This window comes from Lissotriton vulgaris, chromosome 2_1, assembly GCF_964263255.1.
Source record: "Lissotriton vulgaris chromosome 2_1, aLisVul1.2, whole genome shotgun sequence".
Lineage (NCBI taxonomy): Eukaryota > Metazoa > Chordata > Amphibia > Caudata > Salamandridae > Lissotriton > Lissotriton vulgaris.
The window spans coordinates 186,189,156-186,205,163 of NC_141687.1; the positions used below are offsets into that span (position 1 = coordinate 186,189,156).

Genomic DNA, 16,008 nt, shown 5'->3' on the forward strand with positions numbered 1-16,008 from the left:
ACACTGAGTGAACAACGCCATCACTACTGTGGTCGTTGTCCATGACATGGAATTTCACATGTCAAGTTACGGACCTTGTTATTGTTTACCTTTTTAATTGTTAGTTAGCTTTTAGGATAGTTGTAGTACTTAGGAATAGTGTTAGGATAAGTGTTAAGTTATTAGGAGTGGGTGGGGGGTTGATGTATAGTGTATGTTAAATGTATTTTAAGATGTATAAAAAAAATACATAAAAATATATCATAGTTTAGTTAGGTAGGTTAATTAGTATGTGTTTAGATTAAGTGTATGTATGCCTGATGTGTGATTGTTGCATAGGGGGTGTGGGGGTCATCTGTGTGTTGTGTAGTATGTGTGAGGTAGGTATAGGAACAGTTAGACAAGATAAGTGTAGATGTTAGTGCCTTAGATTAGCTTAGTGTAGGATTTTAATTCAAATTTTAATAAGTGTAGTGTAGTTTACCATAGCTTTTTATTTGTGTGAACAATTTTTGTAGATAAAATATGTTTTTCTTTTACAATAAGTCGGACTTGTAGGCATATGAAGTTGTGAAATCAGCTTAGGGTGAGCCTTACACTTGCTGGCCAAGGAATGTCAACAATGATCACATATCTGAGATTACCGTTACATGTTAGGTATTGTAAGCCAAATGTTCATTACACTATCACTAATTCATACAGGCCAATACTCACCCTTGAGGGACTTTAGGTATTGCATCTCAGGTGAGCCCATGAGATCAACAATCATGTGTAAAGATTGTGGGACCTCTTTCATGATGTTTTGCCGTAGTGAAGCACAGCAGGCCTTCCTGTTGCGCTACCCTTTTGCAGGATGAAGGGCAGGACCGTGCCGTATCTGCAAGATACTGCGCAGTCCTATTGTTCTCACCAGCACTGTTGCACAATGTCCTGTTCAGCGCTAACGCAGTCACCTTTGCACAATGGGGCAAGTGTGTCTGCCTTGCGGGGAACATCATACTTGTACAGGAACGGACACCTCTCAGGTAATCAATCATCACAACGGCCTCTTCCTCTTACTATATGTACTGCATTGTGAGAAAAAGGGAAGACTTCATCATATTTGTCAACATTGTGCCTTCCTCACGCCTGCCCTGGGTCTGTGTAATTTCTGGACAGTGCCTCACATTTCATGTTCCTTTAACATCTGGGGCAGTGTCAAAAGCCAATGGATGTTGCTGGGAAGGCACCCATCAACACCCATTGCACGTGCCTGTAACGCAGATCAATGCGTTCAAGGGTCGGATTTGTTGCATGCAGCATTATCCCATGACTATGTGCCTTGGTGATGGATGATGACTATTAGGCAGGGTTAGGCGTCACACAACGTCACAACAAGTGAGGGTCAGATGGCACAAGGGCCGTCATTAATTGGGCCACCTGGTATTGAGACTGTAGCTCAATGTTTGCAGTGTTGTCCCAATGCTGATGGCCAGTATGACCCACGTCTTTCCTGCATGTGGAAAATAAAGCTGGTTCACAGGCTGGCTATGTAGATGCAGGGAAATGTGACTATGGCTAGGTCTGTATTGCAGAGGTATGTCTTGTGGGCCTAGAAGCAGATTCATTGGTAGAGGTTTGCTGGGCCAGGGTTGTGGCTGACTGTAGGCGTGTGTGAGCTCCTTGAGTGTCAGTATATCTGTATGGGTGTGGATGCAGTAGAGCTCCTCTATGTGCTGGCAGAAGTGGTATTATCATGGGAGCTAGAGGGAACGTCTACCTACGGTTGTCTGGACATTCATCATTTTTGTCCTTAGGGAATTTTTTATACTGATATTGAGGGCTTTCACATTGAACAGGCTGATGATGATGGATGTGTGGCTGATCTAATCAATGCATTTGTTGGCAATAATTTTGATGCTCTTGCAGAGTTTGCAGAGGTTGAAGAAGTATGGTGAGGATACTGCTATTATCCATAATGACAGGGTGAGGGATGTGTTCTGTACAATGTATAGTTTGTGTGGCACATATGAGTGGTGAGCTGTTTATCCAGCCCAGGGTACCCCCAGGTATAGTCCCATGTGGTCGGGGTTGTTGTGAGGATGATGACCTGTTTTGACAACAAATGGAGATTTGTCCAGCTGAGGCACATACTTGTTGGCACATCTTGCATCCATTGTGGTTAGTTGTGTCCTGTGATGTTGGGTACCTTGGTGAGGGAGAGGAAGAGCTGGGTGTATTAGGCGTAGGGTACTATGCAGAGTCCATGTTCACTGATGTTCTCAGCAAGTGGGGCCATGTAGACATAGTAGACAAAGGTACTGAGGGACAGTACCTGAGGAACTCAGCATCAGTACTCTGTGTGTTGTGCTGTGAAAAGTATTAGGCTGAATCATCTGCTCCGGTCTGCAAGGGAGGAGACAATCCAGTGTGGTGAATTACCTTGCCTCATGCCATAGTGGAGTCTAACTGCTAGTGTGTTGTGGAACATTGTTTCTTGAAATGATGCGATGTATTGTGTATATGGAGTGGCAGTGTGACCTACTTTGAGGAGTGTGTGGATGTTGCTGTGGCGTGTAGGAGGGACCTCTTGATGCTGTTGTTTGTCATGGAGCAGGATTGGGGATGTTGTATGTTCCTATGAACATCACTGGGTGCATGATGACCCTCTGCTTTATGACTTTGTCTGCAAATGTGTGTGGAAAGATGTGCCTGTGGGTCTTGACGTCTGTTTGGTCAGCAGGGGTGTAACTGCTAATGTCATTTAGCGCTCACCATTTGCAATTACTGTGGAGGTGCATGTTCCAATGGTGGAGGCCATGTACTGTCACTGTTCGTGTGCAATGGGGGATGCAGCCCTGTGGAAGATGTGCTGTGGGCAGGGGTGTGTGGGTGCTCCTTAAAGTATGTCCATCACAGTGTTTGTGGTGTGAAACATGTAGACATGTGGCCACCAGAGGATGTTGTGTAGTGTGGCTTACTTGGGCTAAGGTGTTGTGTGGTATGCCTTGCTTATGTTCATCTAAGTTGACATTCACTTTGCTGATCTAGTGGTAGGAGACTGTACCAAGTGTCTAGAAAATTCCCGTGAAGTGAGTGAGGGCTGAGCTGGGTCATATTGTTAAAGTTGGTATGGAGTTGATGCTTGCCATGGATTGGCATGATGTGTAGAGGATTGTGCCCTTGATGATTTTGCATTTGTGTGGATCAGATGAGTTTGACATTTTGCTGTGATGTTGTCCCTGTAGGCGGAGTGTAATTCCTGGGGTTTGGTTGACCCTCAAAGCTAAATCCAGCAGCCTGCACATGAGCATTGTTTGTTGTATGTCCGTGGATACACAGGTGACATTGGTGGTGTGTTGTATGTTGTGCTTCAAGGAAGTGTGCAGGCATGTATGTACATATGTAGTACAACATCTGTAATTCGTAATGATCTGAGTTTGTGTGGCACATGGTGGATGGAGGGGTGTGTATCAGTGCTGAGGCAAGGGGCTCTGTGTTGATCTTGCACCAGTGTCTGCACAGCGACTGTGCCCTTGACATATGTATGGTGTGTTTTCTGAATGATGAGAGGATGCATTGGGACTTGGATCAGGGAGGATGTGAGGGATGGCCAAGGAAAATGTAGTTACCTTGGATGACAATGTGTGCCCGGGTGTGTCCCACCTTGTGAGTTGTGTTGATGACAACCTGGGTATATCTGATGTCGGGGATGTTGTCTAGGAGTGCGGTGAGGTTGAATTGGCATGGTTTGTCAATGAGTCATACTGGTGTCTGAGCTGTACATAGTCCACGTATTGTAGGTTGTTGTGCGGTCTGTGATCTGCATTGTAGTTGGCAAATGTTGTGGCACATCAAGGATGTCTGTATGCAAGGGTACACCATGGAGTTTTCCTGTAGTTGACTTTAATACAGGAGTGGACATGTTCAGGACTGTGCAATCACTTGATCATAATGGCATTAGTCTGTTGGAGGCAGTTCCTGGAGATGATGGCAAGGCATCCCTCCATAGTGTTGGTGCCCGTATGTCTGCCTGATCTTGTACAAGTTGTAGATTGCGTATGCAATGCCAGTTGCAGATGTGACCCAGGCAACGTCACTAGTGCCAGAGGCTGTAGTTGGCCTCACACATTTATATGCCATATCTGTGCACAGGACATGTGTGTAGGAGGATGCAGCTCAGGCACCACTGTGCATTGGCATACAACTGGCTGTTCATAGCTGTAATTGTCTACAGACGGGGTAAGGTGCTTCAGCAGTGTCAACATGAGACTGTTGTTTGTTATTTGCACGGTGTCCTGAGCTGTCAGTTGTATTATCTCACAAGGTTGCATACATGGAGTGCTGCATTTGTAGTGGGTGTGGTTTTAACGACCAGGCTAACTTGAGCTGGTCTTGCGCATGTTGTGTATGTTCACTGATGTGCTTGAACTTTGCACAACAATGGTACCTATATACATAATCCACCATTCAGCTGGGGTCGTGTGTAGGGTGAGCAGCTTGTAGCTGGAGCATGGACGTGTGTGGGGGCTGGATGGACAGGTAACTGCAGTGGCAAGTAAAAGTCAGTGTGAATACAGAGAAAATACAGGGGATACACAACAGACAGGCAAAATTAGCCCTATCAGGAACAGCAGACACACACACCAAGGGCACAATACAGTGAACATGGCACAGACAGACCATGGTGCCACTGGGAAATGGCCTCATTGTCAATCTACATTGTACTAGTGGTACGGATTGTACCACGAGTGTATTGGGGCATTTCAATTGGGGAATGACATTTCTTGTCTGTAGTGGCACAATAATCTGTGTGACAGGCCTGTACATAAGTACTTATTGTGGAAGTTTGGTAGCTGACTCATTTTCACATAGCGATTTAGTGGATTTTCTAACAGACTCCAAGCTTGAAATCGGTCACGTTATCACTTCTTCAAATGAAAGGTGTAACCGTGATCAAGGATCAGTGGTGTGGCGAGGCTTTGCCATTCGCTCAGATTCACATATGTGTTAGGACATCTCAATTCTGACATGTCATGTAAGTCATCTTGCCATGGCTAATTCCGCAGCCAATTTTGTCCGTCAGTGTGTCAACATACATCTGGCCCACTGAGCCTCATCAATGACAGCCTTGAATCACTTTTGAAAAGTGTAAATCGTGACGCTTCGGCGCCACAAGGCATTAAGGCATGAGGGCCACAGTCTTTGCAGCAGCACTGAAGTGTTTGTAGGACTTCATACATGAGACACCATTTGAGTGTTGAGTGATGTTGTTGCAATCACTGGTGTGATGCATGTCCCTATTCCTACGCTTAAGTTAATAGAATTGTCTGCTACTTATCTTACCTTAGGATGTGCCTTTGATGCCAGCCACGTGCTGATGTTTTCCATTTATACATACATGTGGTATGTCAGATATTTCATCATCACATACATACACCTTGGACTGACCCACATTTATGGTAGCGTGCAAGCAGATCTGATTTTACCAGTCACCCCCTCCTTGTACAAACTTGTAGTGTTAATCATTCAAACTTATGACATCATTCGTTATGTTGCACATTAGCAATGCTGTAGTACACACGTTACTAGTCACTTTATGAACGTTGCCAGTTGGACATTGCATGTTGTGGTTGCAAATTAATGTAAGTGACACAACTTAGCAAGTAGCAAGGTATGACAGGACTCTAATAATCAAGGGACACATACAGTAGGGTTGAGGATGTACATGCACAGTCCATACATCAACATGACATTTGTGACATGCATGAGTGAGTAGGTTTTTATTGTGTGACTAGCAGCCCGTCCCGACGTTGTCCGGGAGCAAAAGGCTGCTTCAGTGCCCCCGCCCGCCCTGCAGAAGAGTTGTCTACGCAAGTCCTGGCCCTGTTCAACTGATTTGGCCCACTTGTGTTATTTTTTTAATTCGTATGTATGTTGTCCGCAAGATGTGAGGAAAGTGTCACCTGTTTAATGTTTTTTTTTCTTTCGAAGGCTCTTTCCGTGTGTTCGTTTTTGTATCCCTTCAAAGAAGTTTCCCTTTCGTTTTGTCATTTGTGTGGTGAAGTCCTGGCAGTGCTCGAGTGATTATGGGCAGTTGTGTTATTTTCGTTATTCGTATGTCTTATTGTAGGCGTTTTATCTTGTCCGCAAGATGTGAGGAAAGTCTTGTGAATGCGCAGTTGATTGCGTTTCTCCGTTAAGAAATGTCGGCTTTTTTTGTTCATGTTTATCCCCCTGTGACGTCGTTGGTCAATGGCCAATGGTTAAAAACTTTTTTTTTGGTAAGCCGAAGTCGTGTGTGTGTTTTCTTTAGTGCGTTGTGATTGGTGTAGTATGCGATTAATCCTGCCCCCTGTGTGGCGTCATTTGACACTCCTCGTCGATGGAAGGCCCGCCCGGTTTTTAATGCGAAGGCTTCAATGTTGTCTGGGTAACTGCAACGAATGTGTGTATATTTCTTATAGCCGCACCTCTGCTGTTTTTGTATATTGGTGTTACCGCGCTGTATGTGTGAATTTAAATTCATTGAAAGCGCATTTCCGCTGTATGTGTTGGGATTTGCAAATGTTTGTTAGAAATTCATTGAAAGCGCATTTCCGCTCTATGTCTGCATATTGTGCGTTCTAAATTCAGTGAAAGTGCATTTCCGCTCTATGTGTGCATATGTAAGTGTGTTGTGAAGTCACTTGGCCTATGTTTGTTATTTGCACTTCGCACGGCCCTGTAAACTCCCACATTTGTTGTTTGAAAAGCCCACGGCCATGACCACGCCCCCAAGGGACTACTTTACCACTTTTGGCGTTTTCGATTTTTTAATGTATATGGTGTACATATCTATAGCCTATGTCCTTCTGCCACATATCCCCTTTTAAATGGTTTTTTGGGTGTAGTGATTGGTGCATTACTTTTGTAGTTTACCTGGCTCAAAGGTTTGTGTTCTCTCTTTATAATAGTAGTATAGATATGGGAATGTTAACATCATACGTTCACCTCATGGCGGGAGGCCACAGAAAATTTATTGTACATCCATTGGCTAGCAGTAATTTGTTTTTCATCATTACTGGGGTACAATGTCAGTAGTATGAGCACCAGACCGTGTATATTTAGTGTCCTGGTACAATAGGTGATGCTAACGCATAGTTTTGCGGAGGACTGGACAATCTTCTGAATCTTCTTCATCAGATGTATTTGTTGTTACAGCTGATGGTGTAATCAGTGGTGCAGTCGACATAGGAGGCATCGACACATCAGGGACTGCAGATGTTGTCGGGATTGTACCTGCATCATGTTCCATGCCCATCAGGTAACGCATAAATGCACTGAGCATGACTTGGTGGTTTTCCAGCACTGCTATAACATCCCGTTGGTAGGCAACCTAGTTGGTTAGGTATGCATCCTGTTTTGCATTCATTTCTTTAAGAATGTCCTGAATTTCCCTCAGCCTGTTGGCAACTTCAAGGCTGGCACTTGTGCTGGGCATTTGTCTGTGCCTCTGCTGCATGACTTCTGATATGTCATTCATGGCGTGAAACAAAGTACGTGGTGGTGCATCGTTGCTGCTACCAGTTTCCCCACTGCCACTATTGGATGTTAGGCAACGGAGCACTCCCTCTAGGGTGCCTGCCATGCTCTCTATCCCTTTAGGCACCTCCTGTGCCAACTGACCCTGTACATCAACAACACGTTGTTCAAAAGAATTTAGCGTGTTAGGCGAGTGGTGAGGCTGAGATGTTGTGGGAGGTGGCGTAGGAGTGCTTCCATGTTGGGCAAGCGGAGATCCCACTGTGCTGCTTTCCGTTCTTGTGCTGGGAGAGGGAGTTTGTATTGATTCTAGCAGGTCCTGGAGGAGGCCTGTGTCCACACTTGGTACACTGTCACCGCCCTCATCATCGAATTCAAACATAGGTTCCTGCTCATGAGTAGGTGTACCATGCCCTGAAATGAAAAAAGATGTAGGTTTATGATCATGTCTGACATATGGTCTACAGATGCTACAACAGCCTCCGCATGCTATGCATAATCTACAAGTGGATCCCCACCCCAGACAAAAATAACTGTGACACAGGCCCTGAGCAGCAGCAGACTGGACTACCGCAACGCACTGTACGCAGGATTCCCAGACAAACACCTACAACTACTGCAACGCATCCAATACACTTACGGCTCATTGATTGTCAACGTCCCCCACCGCAGCAACATCATCCCCCAAATGTGAGACCTACACTGGTTCCCCATCAGCAAGTGGATCAGCTTCAAGCTCCAGACCCAGACACACAAATGAACTCCAGTAGGCCGGACCAGCCTACCTGTGCAGCAGACTCAGCTTCTACACCCCAACACGCCAGGTCCGCTCCACCAGCCTCCCCCTCACCACTGTCCACCGCATCCTATGACCAACCTCCAGCAGCAGATCCTTGTCCTACCTCGCCGCCAAGACCTTGCACACCCTCCCGGCCCGCCTACGGCAGACCCAGTACCTACCCGCATTCAGAAGACTCATCAAGACCTGTCTCTTTGAGCAGTAGCGGCAGCCCCTTCCCATCAGAGTGGGAGATCCAACAGGTGTTTTTACATGCTGAAGGAGTTGTTCCAAGGACATGGACTTCTGTATTCTCTGATTTTGTTTTCATGCAGCTGTGGTTCATGCAGACTGCGACGTAATGCATTCCTCAATGTATTTCAAGTCTTTGGTTGGTGTAGTCTTAGGTGTGAGAGAGTATGAGCTGTCTGTCATCAGCAATGAATACAATGTTGAGGCTGTGTTTGGTTTCAAATGGTGCCTAGGCAGCCCTGTTGATGTTGACAAGGGTCAGACACATAGATGGTCCCTCTTGCATTCAGCATTGGAATTACGTGATTTTAAAGACGAAGGTTGTCAGTCTGATCCTTGGACCTCTTGCTGGGATGAGTGACCCAGTTAAGCGTTGTTCCTTGGAATCCTGCTTCATGTAGTGTAGCAAATCTGTGTGGTGTTAGTTTGTGTCGGAGCACACTCCCGGCTCTTGGTCCCGGAGTGTGCGGATGTCACCTTTGGCTGTGTATAGGGTGATCTTGGTGCTGTTGTTGATGTGATGAGGACAGGGCTGTAGTGATCCCACAGGTGGCTGTATCTCATGTTTGAGGGGGTGCATTGAGCTGCGACTGGTGTCCCGGTGGGGATTGTAGTATGGCTGTTGTGTTGGGAGAGGTTTGCGTGGTGCTGCCTGTGGCATCTCATGTGTACGGCAAAGTTGTTGTAGTGAGATTTTTTATTTTATGGTGAATTTTGTTGGACACTTATCACAGGGCTGTAGTGCCAGGGTGATGTCTGTAGCTTTGCTGCATAGGTTATTTTACTCATGCAGGACCTTGACGAGTTTGCAGGACTTTCCATTACCTTAGACAATTTTTTTGTGGTAGTCCCTCAGTGCGTCCATGTATGCGTTTTACATTTCAGGTGTCTTGGTGTTTATACAGTTCTTACCAAGGTATCTGCTGGTGCCTCTTGCTTCTTAGAGATCAGTGCTCTACCATGCCGTATCCCTGTAGTGCTGTTTGTTAGGCTTGCAGAGGGTGGAGGTCTGGTATGCGCAGTTGTGTATCCAGGTGTGACTTTCACTTGCAGAAACGCTGGCGTTGGCTGTGTTTGAGACCAGGGTGGTGGTTGAGCTTTGTCAGCAGTGTAGGCATGTGAAATGTCTGCGGGTCATGTTTGCAAAGGCCTGTTGTCATTCTCCAATATTTTCCATGTATGAGTGCATGGAGGCTGGCTGAGCTGCATCAGTGAGTGACTATATATATATGTTGTTGCTGGAAATGATTGTGTTTGGGACACAGATGTGCGCATTCAGACTTGCCATAGGCGTGCCTTCAGCACACCATGTACATGCGTCTGCTGTGCGCTTGCACGGCGACTGACATTGAGTAGGGTAATTGTGAGGTACAATATTCAGTGATGACGGAACACATGAAGACAGGGGTGGGGGCCTTAGTGGTAGTTAATATACCATATGTGGAGTGTGGGCTCAGATGAGAGCACTGAACTGACTTATTATGGAGACACAAGGGATGAGTGACTGATGTGATCATGCTATGTGTCATCATGGCATGGGAGGGTGGGTAGGGGACATCTAAGATGAGGTGGGTCATGTGCATATTGGCAAGATGACTCATGTGCCACCCATGATGACCAGAGAAGTAATACCCACTTCCATGTTTGGTATGCAGGCTGCATTTCAGCCTCCATGGCAAACATGGCCGACACTCCAGCATGTGGCTGCATGACTTATCCCATTTCCTATTACCAGTCACACCAGCACTTCACAGCGTTGTGATTGACTCAGAGTAGTGAGCCTGGCTGCCTAATTCCTTTTACGTGACACAAAGGCAGGGTTGCATAGGCTCCAGAGAAATGGGACACCGCTTTGAGGTCAGACTTCCCTCAATATGTGCCTGATTCACAGAACAAACTTAAGACTCAATCCCAAACTTACTACTATTTTGGTGTTGACAGAATGCACTTACTACTTTTGGCTTTCACAGAATGAACTTAGCACTTTTGGTATTCACAGAAGTTAGGATTTTGGCTTAAGTCTGTCTTACGTCTGTCTTAAGAGAAACTTAAGACAAAATCCTAACTTCTGTGAATACCAAAAGTAGTAAGTTCATTCTGTGAATGCCAAAATTAGTAAGTGCATTCTGTGAATACCAGAATTGTAGTAAGTTTTGGATTGAGTCTTAAGTTCATTCTGTGAATCGGCCACTATATGTTTTGCAGCACCCACTCACACACACATCCCTGTATCCATAAGACATTCATTGTTATTTCCTGCATTTGTTAACTCACAGCTGTCCCCCCCCCCCATTGCCAATGTTTGCCACTGTGCCCCCATGTAGAGCAGGTGTACCACTCTTGTGCCAAAAGGCACATACATATTACCAAAACATGCCATTTCATCACATTCCATTGAATTATTTTTAATACTAGGCAGGTTGCAACTGTAGAGTAGGTGTTGCACAGCAGAGACTTTAATTACACTGTTCAAAGTTCAGTGAGTACATGGACAAACTATCCTTGTCACCACACACCAAGACCTGAAGCATTAAATTCCTTTATGAACAACCACGACACACACAATGGAGTCAGATTAGTGAGTAATGCACACACCATTTTTAATTGGCAAGACAAATATACACAGCATTTGTTAATATTCTCAACATTTCACCCCCTATTTCTCATGATGTACATCTATACAAATAATAGTTGAGCCATATGTCACCCCATGAGACAACCAATTGTTATTATTTGACACATAAATGCACTACATTTTAGATATTTTTCAGATTTGACACAATTTATTTGTTTTTCATACTGACACACATTACCACATGAAGTACTTACATCACAACATAATTGTGGTCACAATGAGGTATTTTGAGATGATATTTTGGTACACATGCATTGCATTGTTGACATTGTGCATCATACATTGTAATGGTCATCGCAAAAGACTACGGCAACCATAGTCTACGCTGTTTGCATTTGACTGGCTCAGGTCCACACTGTGAACCAAGGTTTATTCCTCTTGGACACTGCAACAATACAATGTCAGAAACCTCCTCACCTTCAACCCTGTACGCCACCTCACCTGCCAGGACGTCACTCTGCTACAGACATCACCATCACTGTCACTGACAACTTCTGTGTCACCTGCATGTGGCAGCACGACAATCATGGAAGAGGCATTGTAAACCCATACACTGGTACACTCAGAATGAGCAGGCACTCTAATGTGCCATGGTTGACCATGTAGTACGACAACTACATTATCGTGACCAGGCCCATGGCCATACTCAGCAGTACACTCATGTGCATGACACACAGGCCATGTGCTCCATTCTCCAACACCATTGTTGACCTCATTGCACCCCAGTGTGTGACATCCACAGACAGCATCCCTCTCGATGACCTCCAGTTCCACCTCAGCAGGTTAAGTTACCTGACCAACAACACCTCCAGGGTAACTTCACTGACATCAGACACAAGCATCAAGGGACCTCAACATACCACTGAACAGGACACGGTTAAGTACCTGTACTACGGCTGCAGGTACTTCTGAATCAGGTCTGACTTCATACTCTCTTAGCACTACCATCATTGAATGCATGACATATGTGATTTGACCAGCAATCACCACCGTCATCCTTGCACCCTCTTGCAGCTGGAGCAAGGGCAGTGCATGACATTTCATCCACTCCTTGTGCAAAGACAGTCCACCAATGCTTAAATACTTGTGACACTACAGCACACAAATAGCACTGTTAGGATCTCTAATGACACCATCATTTCTGCACCCCTCATGAATGTACTTGCATCCCTACTTTCCCCCTGCCTCATGGCAGCCATGTATGTGGGCAGTGCCATTGGCATCGTCTGCCACTATGCATTGCTGGAGTTGCGGCATGGTTGTGCATACACTGACATTATGATTTGTAATGGATCAGTCATTACTTGAATCATGGAGCAATGTCCAGTGGGTACTGTACATCTATGCTATTGCAAGGGGGAACATGGTGAGAAGTGTTGCCTCACTGTCTTCTTGCAGCAAAGATTTTCATGGTTGTGCCATAGGAATGCACACAATATTGTTGTTGTTGCACATTTGTAGAGTGTATCTTTGTCACAGGGCAACCCTGTAACCTTGTTTGCAGCGCTGTCCAGTACCAGTCCCATGCATATATGTTGTGCCACGAATTGTCACCTTCCTTAGGGACATGTATGTTGTGGCTTTACATTCCTGGAGCTATTGTGCATTTGCATGGGTTTGCTTGTTTCTCTCATGTCTGTGACAGCCTTGCTAATCTTGCAAGGTGCAGTTAGTCAACTTGTTAGCATTATTTGGATACGTAACGCCTACTTTGCATGTCATTGCCATAGTTTTGTTGGGACATGCAATGACATTGACATAGAAGTTGCTATCACTCCTGAGCATTTGCTCTCATCTGTATGCTACAGCTTGCTAATGTGATTAAACATTCTTGGCACTTAAGCTACACAAACAGTGCTGCAGACTCGCTGATGATCCATTTGTATAATTAACTATGGTGCATATTTGCTGGATGTTTAGCAGCTGGACTGCGCCCCTTGCAATATAGGTGTGCTGCAGTGCATGCATAGGTACAGACCATGAATGGAGGCCTTCGGTGAGATGGTGCACATTCCTGCACACTATTGATGTTGGATGTTCTTTCACTGCAAGAACACCATTGATACACGTATGTTTTTCCCATGGTCGTGACAACATAGATGTGCTGTATTCACTGTATGTCACTACATGTTATATACGTCATTCATCCAGACGTAGCTGGTCAGTGCTTAAGTCATGCATTCATGTGAGGAGCATCATTCAAGTACAGCAAACCTTGGTGCAGGCCTCTCCCGGTGGCACTGCCTCACCCCTATACCTACCATGATGCAGGTGTAAGGTACTGACACAATTGCCAGATGCTAATGTATTTCCAAAATTTGGATGGATTGCACAGCACCACTACTGATATTTTTGTTTGGATGTGCAGACCCACCATACATACGTTATGCATGATGCTTGTGTAATGTGGCACAGGGCTTCACATGCTGAGTAACATTTCTGAGTACTTTCCCTTACATATGCAGATAATGTGGCTGAAACCATCATGCACAAAGTAGTACAATCACAGATTTTGGGCCTGCATGGGGTGACTATCAGTAGGGTCTCTTTATTGGTGTCACCTGTCCTTCACAACAACATAGGTGCACAATGCTTGGCATGCGCCGACCCAGGCAAACTTGCACCATGTTGCAGGGGGTCCAGCGGTGCAGGGGATCAGTGTTTGTGTGCATGGAAGGGACACATTCCTGCATGATGCAGTCATCAAAAGATTTTTCCTCTTTCTATGTGTCCACTTGAATGCAACAGCTAATGTTGGGTATATCAGAGAGGGAGCAGTTTGTATTTATTCAGGTTGTGCATGCCTTACACAGACCCTGAGGATGCATATCTTTGTGGTGCAGCGTAATAGTTACAGTTTGACTTTGCTATTGGACATTGTCAATTGGACATGGATGTTTCTGGGTACACCCCCAGCAACAGCCCTGGAATTGCGCTTTCTCACACTTTAATGTGGGAATGATGCAATGACATGATATGTTGTACTATGTAACATGGCTGTCTGTGGCCTATTATTGTGGGTGTGGCACATTGTGCAACCACTACATGATCAAAATAACATCCTGCCAGCAAAGTGGTGGCAGTCCAGGTTATACAAGTGTTAAACTCGGTCTGTTGCAGGATGTTGTGTGATTGGTATTTCATGAGGGTAGTTGTATATTTGCACCTGCGTGTGGCACTTGTCAGGTGTAGCAGTGGGCTGGGACTTCACTTTGGAAATATGTTATTACTTTGACAGGGGTAGGTGTTTACCAAATGTGACATCTGCATGTCCCTGGTACAATACTTTTTGAAGACACTTCACAGTTCATGACATTGCATGACTTCTCTTTCCACAACACGTCAGTAATTGAGCCAGCCACCTTAGTGTATGCACTGCACAACATTACCTTCTTTGCACATTTCCCCTTGTAGGGACTTACCCTGTGTGTCTGGCGGTTCCTCATGCTCTGCACTGTCCTGTCCTGGAATTCCTACCACCAACTCGTCTGGGATGACCGCCGCAACCCGCTCCTCAAGGTCATCCAGCTCTTCCTGTTGTGATGGGCTGCCTCCTCCTGTCACTGTTGCTTCTTTGCGGTTTTTTGCCATTTTTTCTTTTGTCCTGCGCTTTATGTCATTCCAGCGTTTCTTAATGTCAATGACTGTCCTCTTAGATTGGGCCACACAGTTGACCTTTGTCAATATGGACTGCCAAATGGCCTCTTTTTTTGATAATGGCAACTTGGAACTTGCAAAAAGCTGGTGCTGGTGGTCTGTCACCTCATTGATGAGAATGTCGTTCTTCTCAGCACTGAAATTTATTTTCCTTTTCCTCTTTCCATGTGTTTCTCCCTGTGTTTCAGGCTGGGCATCCTGGCTGCCATGTGGAAGGTTTCCTTGACTGCTGCTGTGTGGTAGCAATTTTTTCGATTTGCGGGAGGATTAGGAGATGGATGCGTGTATTTTTGGCGTTTTCCGGATTCTGACGCAACGTGAAAGTGGCGCAGCGATGCGTACACTTGCGTCAGTACCGCGATTGTGACTTACGGCACTTTTCCAGCACTTGCGTGACTTTCCGGTGCGTCAGGATGGCAGCGTCTGCGTCACTTTTTTCCGAGTTTCAGCATCACTTGCGACATGATGCGCCATTGCATTAATCTGACGCATCCGCGTCGCAAAATTCTGACGCAGCGCGTCGTACGGAATTGTGACGCATCCCTGCGCCTGCGCAAGGATGCGTCACTTTTCATAAATCAGGGCCCTAGTTTTCCCCTTCTCTATTCATTCTGAATTCTTCCCTTTTCATCAATGTGCAATCGCTAAAGTCTCGCCTCACTTTCATCGCTCATATTATTTCTTGTCTGTCTCAGTCCACACCTTTTTTTCTCGTTTCCCATATATTCCTCATTCTAATGTTGGTCTTTTTTACCAGTTTCATCTTCGCCTTCTATTAGATCGAGGTGAAACAGCTGCACTGATATTGCTTGATCTCAGTGCAGCCTTTGATACTGTTTCGCACAGTATCCTCCTGAATAATCTTGCCTCCTTTGGCATTAGTGATAAAGCCTTGCACTGGTTCTCGTCTTTTCTCACTGACCGGACTTTTCAAATTTTTTCCAGTACGTCTACATCCAACACTTACCTCTCTCCACATGGTTTACCCCAGGGTTCAATTCTTAGTCCTCTTCTTTTCAATCTTTATGTTGTTCCTCTGGCGCATATTGCACATTATTTTGGTCTTAATCTTTTTACTTACGCTGACGACTCTCAGATTGTGTTTTCCCTATCCCAAGCTGATCCCTCCTCTCCTTCATCTTTGCAAACGGTTCTTAGTGAGATCTCCCGTTGGATGAGCCGCAATTTTCTCAAACTAAATAGC

General features: G+C 45.3%; 1 protein-coding gene across 1 annotated transcript; it reads right to left on the reverse strand.

Annotated features, from left to right (window-relative positions):
• Window positions 1–7,336: 7,336 nt before the first annotated feature.
• Window positions 7,337–12,143, reverse strand: LOC147729805 (uncharacterized). The gene is made up of 2 exons (XM_086954033.1): window positions 12,008–12,143; window positions 7,337–7,896 (listed from the first exon to the last, which is right to left on the reverse strand). The coding sequence occupies exons 1-2, from the start codon at window positions 12,141–12,143 to the stop codon at window positions 7,337–7,339; spliced, it is 696 nt and encodes a 231-aa protein (XP_086810159.1).
• Between the last annotated feature and the right edge of the window lie 3,865 nt (window positions 12,144–16,008).

What these genes read in the sequence shown, in the direction of transcription:
- LOC147729805 (XM_086954033.1), bottom strand. Translation starts at nt 12,143, where the DNA reads ATGACGGTGGTGATTGCTGGTCAAATCACATATGTCATGCATTCAATG. An exon ending in TAACCGTGTCCTGTTCAGTG is followed by an intron (nt 7,897 to 12,007) that starts GTATGTTGAGGT and finishes TTTTCATTTCAG; the next exon opens with GGCATGGTACACCTACTCAT.